General features: G+C 47.3%; 1 protein-coding gene across 1 annotated transcript; it reads right to left on the bottom strand.

The window, feature by feature from the left end:
- Positions 1-3183: 3183 nt before the first annotated feature.
- LOC125482178 (protocadherin-16-like) lies at positions 3184-6046 on the bottom strand (the record flags this gene model as incomplete). The annotated part of the gene is made up of 1 exon (XM_048594181.1): positions 3184-6046. A coding segment is annotated over one exon (2211 nt), but the record flags the coding sequence as incomplete, so codon positions are not given.
- Positions 6047-6050: the final 4 nt, after the last annotated feature.

The raw sequence follows: 6050 nt of genomic DNA, 5'->3' as shown, positions 1-6050 counted from the left end.
GACTGTACCCCAGTGAGAGCCAGTGTGTGTGGGACTGTACCCCAGTGAGAGCCAGTGTGTGTGGGACTGTACCCCAGTGAGAGCCAGTGTGTGTGTGCGAATCCTAAACTAATAAGAATGCAGCAATATGGGTAAAGGACTAAAAGAAGATTTTGAATAATTGATGTTCAAGATTGAACAAGAAACTGCATCATTTCCTCCATCAGGTTTTATGAAATGAGCAGAATTCCCCATTCCGAGTGAAAGCTGTGAAAGTGTTCAGCAGTGGATGAACTTCCTGAGAGGCTCTGTGTTCTAGGCAGTTCCTGCCACCCAGTCCAATGTTTGATATTGATCTCAGTCCCCTCCTCGATTGTCTCTGACTTTTCCTTCAGTCCCCCAGGGGTCAGACATCTGGACTTCGCTTCATCTGAAAAGTGGAAGTTTCCACACCGAGTCAAAGAGAATGTGTGGTGTTTGACAGACAGGGATTGAGTTGCAGGTGGTGTGAACTCACTGCTGGTGGTTGAAGAATGTGAACATTCTGTAGGGTGGATCCTGGTTTGCAGTTTGAAATCTCTGAGAGGTCACTGGTTACTCAGTGAAAGAAGAAATTCTGTCTCTGCATTTGATCCAATCTTCACTGTGCGTCACCAATACAAAAATAACAATGAACATTTGCAAATGAGAGTCATGGACTGACAATATATCACCTGTATTGATCTTACAAAGAAGCTTTGAGGCAACAGGCTAGTCTTCATTGGCCACTGATAGAACATTACTTCATTAATACTCTTGGCAAATTATAAACACTATTTTATACAGATTTGTGCAAATGAAGGATTAAGATTGGAAAGTGAATGCTCACATCCTGACAATTCAAATCTTTATTTACAATGGAGTGTCCTGAAATTCCCTTCAGGGCTAGTTTAGGATTGGGTGCAGAGGTCAGGGGCAGTGTGTTACAAGACAGTGTCAACAACATGGATGTGAGATCATGCAGTTAGCCCAGAACAGAACACTGTCTTGTAACTCCTACACTATCATTCAATGCTAACACAGCCCTCATCACATTCCACCATCAGAGTGTCTCCTAATGTTATTACAATGCCATATATCACTGCGACCTCATCCCACAGCATTATCACACTGTGAGTTAACACTGTCCATCACTGTTCCACTGTCATTGTGACACAACCTGATCACACACACTCTTCACCCTGTCAGGTTCCTGCTCACTCTCTCACCCTCTTCTGTGGGTTGCCTGACACTTGATTGGGTTCCCATTTCGAAAGTGAAGGCGGTACAGCTTCAAAAAGGACTCTTTTCTGGCAATTAATCATTTTTTGTTATTTATTCATGGGATCAGGGCATCACTGGCTAGGCAGCATTTATTGCCCATCCCTAATTTCCCAGAGGGCAGTTAGGAGTTAACCACATTGCTGTGGGTCTGGAGTCACATGTAGGTCAGACCAGGTAAGGATGGTAGTTTCCTTCCCTGAAGGATTTTAGTCAACCAGATGGGTTTTTCCCAAAAATCAACAATGGATTCATGGTCATCATTAGACTTTTAATTCCAGATATTTTATTGAATTCAAATTCTACCATCTGCCTTGGCGGGATTTGAAGCCAGGTCCCCAAAACATTATCCGGGTCTCTGGATTAACAGTTCAATGACCACACCACTACGCCATCGCATCCTCCCCTCAAAAACAATTTTCCAAACCCCTGTGCCTCTGAGGAGATTGGTGAGGGGTCATTCGCAGATGAGAGCAGAGTTCAGGCTGAGGGAGGGAGGAGAGGTCTCAGGTTGTGAAACACTGATTAACCAGGTTAGAGTCAGGGCTGTGAGGCCCAGACTCTGGGAATTTGTTCCTCACTGTGAAACAAGTGAATTTGGAAAAGGGAAGAACCAAATTCAACCAATTCCCAAATATTTGATGTGAAACATTAACTTCCTGTTTCCACTAGAAACCTGAACTGGGACCCAGGGTCAGAACAGCCTTTAACACTAAATATCACTAACCTGTGACTCTGACCATTCGTGACCCATGGCCTGTACCATCAATGACCTCTGACCTCAACCATCAGTGAACCTGACCCAAGCTATCACTAATCCCAATTGTGAGTGGATATGAAAGTGAGCACTCACTGAGAATCCCCGTTAAACACTCCCAGGACAGGTACAGCACAGGGTTAGATGTAGAGTCAAGCTCCCTCTACACTGTCCCCCATTAAACACTCCCAGGACAGGGACAGCACAGGGTTCTCTCTTTACACTCTATCTCTCTAGACTCTGCAGAAGTGGCAGATGGAATACAATGTGGATAAGTATGAGGTTGTGCATTTTAGTAGGAAGAATAGAGATGTGGAATATTTTCTAAACAGGGAAAGGCTTCAGAAATCTGAAGCCCAAAGGTACTTGGGAGTCCCAGTTCAGGATTCTCTTAAGGTTAACATGTAGGTTCAGTTGGCAGTTAGGGAGGAAAATGCAATCAGAGTTAATGTTTCGGGTCTGGTGACCCTTTCTCAGAACTCAAGGGTCCCAAAACGTTAACTCTGACTTTTTCTTCACAGATGCTGCCAGACCTGCTGAGCTTTTCCAGCAACTTTGTTTTTGTTCCTGATTTACAGCATCCGCAGTTCTTTCAGTTTTCATTAAGGAAAATGCCATGTTAGCATTAATTTAAAAAGGTCAAGAATATAGGAGCAGAGATGTACTGCTGAGGCTGTATAAGGCTTTGGCCAGACCGTGTTTGGGATATTGTGAGCAGTTTTGGGCCCTGTAGCTAAGGAAGCATGTGCTGGTGTTGGTGGGGGTCCAGAGGAGGTTGACAAGAAAGATCCCAGGGATGAAGGGCTTGTCATATGAGGAGTGGTAGAGGACTCTCAGCCTGTACTCAATAGAGTTTAGGAGGATGTGGGGGGTTCTGAATGAAATGTACAGAATGCTGAGAGGCCTGGATAGAATGGACATGGAGAAGATGTTTCCACCAGGAGCAGAGATTAGCACCCAAGGGCACAGCCTCAGGATGGAAGGACAATCCTTTAGAACTGAGATGAGGACAAATTTCTTCAGCCAGAGGTTGGTTAATCTGCGGAACTCATTGCCACAGAGGGCTGTGGAGGCCAAGTTATTGAGTGTATTTAAGACAGAGATAGAGGGGTTCTTGATTGGTAAAGGAATCAAGGGTTACAGGGAGAAGGCAGGAGAATTAGTTTGAGGAACATGTCAGCCATGATCAAATAGTAGAGCAGACTCGATAGGCTGAATGGCCTAATTCTGCTCCTTTATCTTATGATGTTATGGTCTACACTCTCATCAAAATCTTCCAGAACAGGAATAGCTGGGGTTACATAATAAAACTTCCTCTACACTGTTCCCATCAAACACTCCCAGGACAAGGATGGCACAGGATAAACACAGTGTACAATTTAATTGATTTTATCCTCATCTTTTGATCAGGTCCAGATCTTGGACATTCTCCTGTTCCCTGTGGTTCAGAATCAGTTTGTTTCTGACCTTCTGTGTACAATGAATTAGCTGTCATTGTGGTTGTGAACCGAATAAAAGTGAAATATTTGTTGTTTGATTTGAGAGTGCCGCTATCTCTCTCCCTATCTGTCTCTCTCTGTCTCTGTCTGTCTCTCTGTATATGTGTCTCTCTCTGTCTGTCTTTCTGTCTGTCTCTCTTTCTCTCTGTCTGTCTGTCTCTGTCTCTCTGTCTCTCTCTCTGTATTGTTTTAACAATGTTTCACAGTCCGGTATCTGCAGGGATAACTGTGGTTGGGTATCTGCAGTTTGTGGCACTGGGAGGGACTAAGTGAGGAGCACAGCTGCTGTGTTAGCTGGGACCTATATCCGCAGCTCCACATCCTCTGGATTGTCTAAGGAGTGCTCGGTGCTAATGATGGAGGCTGAGGGTCCTTGGGAAACGTCGAACGGGGACACGGCTGGAGACCGAGTAGCCAATGGAGACAGTGAAGGGGAGAAGCTGGGTGACATGGCTGCTGATGTCATCGAGGCATCACTGGTGATGGGTGAGCGTGGCAATGCTGTCACATGACCGTGACTTCGGCTCACTGCCAATCGAGGAGGTACAGACATGGCACTGGGGTGAGCCACGGAGGTGATGAGTGGGGGAGGGTCAATTCGAGGTTTGGGGTCCACTTTGGGTTTGGATTGGAAGCTTTTGCGAGGGGCATTCTCGTCCTTGAGCCGGGCGATCTCAGTGAAGACACTGGCCAAGGGCTGGAACTGTGGGCTCCAGTTCAGGAGATAATCCCAGTTGTAGCTACCTCGCAGTTCCTCCTCACTGGCGACGATAGCAGTCAATGAGCCTTGTGCTGATGGGCGACCATCTTCAGCAAAGACATAGTCCTTGGTGTGACACACACCCAGGCCCAGGCCTGCTCCCATGTACCCACCAGCACCATCCTCCCGGTACAGCTGCTGTTGCCCTGGCAACAAGAGGCCACTGCTTTTCTTGTGTTTAAACCAGTCCATGCCTGGGTCAGTGGAAATATCGGACATTTGGTCAGCGTCCTGCTGGATTCCTGAGTCTGGGCCACGAGCTGATACATGCTCCTGTATGGAGGAGGACAGGCTACTGACACGAGGGTACTCATTGATCATTCGAATCTCATCATCCTCTGCTGCCTCTGCTGAGCCACGGCCACTGGAGTGTGAGGGATCGATGGAATCTCCCCTGGCATATGGAGCTCCAACCCCTGGGGCCTCGGCTGTGTACCCAGGCAAGGCCTGATGGTATATACGGTCACTGCTCAGTAAGGTAGTATCCTCAGTTCCCAGTTTCTGGAAGCTGGGCTCTGGCATGTTGTTGAGCTGTGAACTGCTGCTTGCCTCGTGGCTCTTCCTCCTCCTGGCTCGGATGATCACCAGGGCCAAGCCGATGACAGCAAGTATCCCTCCAACTCCCAACGACGCTGCTAAGGCAACTATCAGCATCCAATTGAGCTCAGCTGTTAATCCAAACGAGGTCTGAGTGATGTCAATATTGGCCTTGGTGGTGGAGAATCGGGAGGACACCAATGGGCTCTTGGCCTGGATGGTCAGGGCCATTGTCCGAGTTTCTCTCTTTGACCGCTTGCCCTGGTGTCTCTGACTGTCCATTCTGAGGATGATGTCACCTGTAGTTTTGTTCACCTCAAAATACTGTGATGGGGTTAACAGTGAGTACAGGACAATCCCATCGAGACCTCCATCCTCATCTGTAGCTATCACTTGCCCAATGCTCTGGCCCTTTTTTGCATTCTCTGGGACAACAAAGCTATACTCTGGGTTAACAAAGATAGGATCGTACTCGTCCTCCCCCGTCACATGGACCTGGACAGTGACAGTGGCTGAGGAGTTCCCAGAATCCACTGCTTTCACCATAACCTGAAAGGAGTTCACCTTCTCAAAATCAAACGAGAGTTTAGTGCGAAGCTCTCCGGTCAGCTGGTTAATGTCAAACATTTCTTTGTCTTTCCCGAAGCCTGTCAGCGAGATAGGCTGGTTGATGATGGAGTATTGTAACTCACCAAATATTCCACAGTCAAAATCAATGGCATGGACTTTGGTCACGAGCGAGTGAGCTGGCAAATTCTCTCGGATGTTGGCACTCAGTGTTTCCATCGGGAAGAAGGGCTGATTGTCATTCACATCCTTTAGCTCCACTGTCAATGGGACCAGAGCAAAGTTGGGCCGAGGGCCCTGGCTATCGGTCACCTGGATAATGACCACATGCCGAGACCATGCCTCTCGATCCAGGGCTTTGCGCAGTTTGACAATCCCCGTTCTCTGACCCACCTCAAATTGTGTGTCTTCATCACCTGAGCTGATGCTGTATTGCAACACCGAGTTTCCCCCAGAATCGAGATCGTGAGCTGCCACTTGGACAATCTCAGTCCCTACGGCAACATCCTCGCTCACCATAACTTTGTATTGAGTACGGTTAAAGATAGGAGCGTTGTCATTGACATCTTGTACAGTAATGATGGCTGAGACCAGTGCACTCCGTTGAGGGACCCCATAATCGGATGATGCGATGGTTAAATTGTACTTGGTG

This window comes from Rhincodon typus, unplaced genomic scaffold, assembly GCF_021869965.1.
Source record: "Rhincodon typus isolate 14 unplaced genomic scaffold, sRhiTyp1.1 hic_rhity00006787, whole genome shotgun sequence".
In the NCBI taxonomy this organism is placed as follows: domain Eukaryota; kingdom Metazoa; phylum Chordata; class Chondrichthyes; order Orectolobiformes; family Rhincodontidae; genus Rhincodon; species Rhincodon typus.
This window is presented reverse-complemented; position numbering and strand designations above follow the sequence as displayed.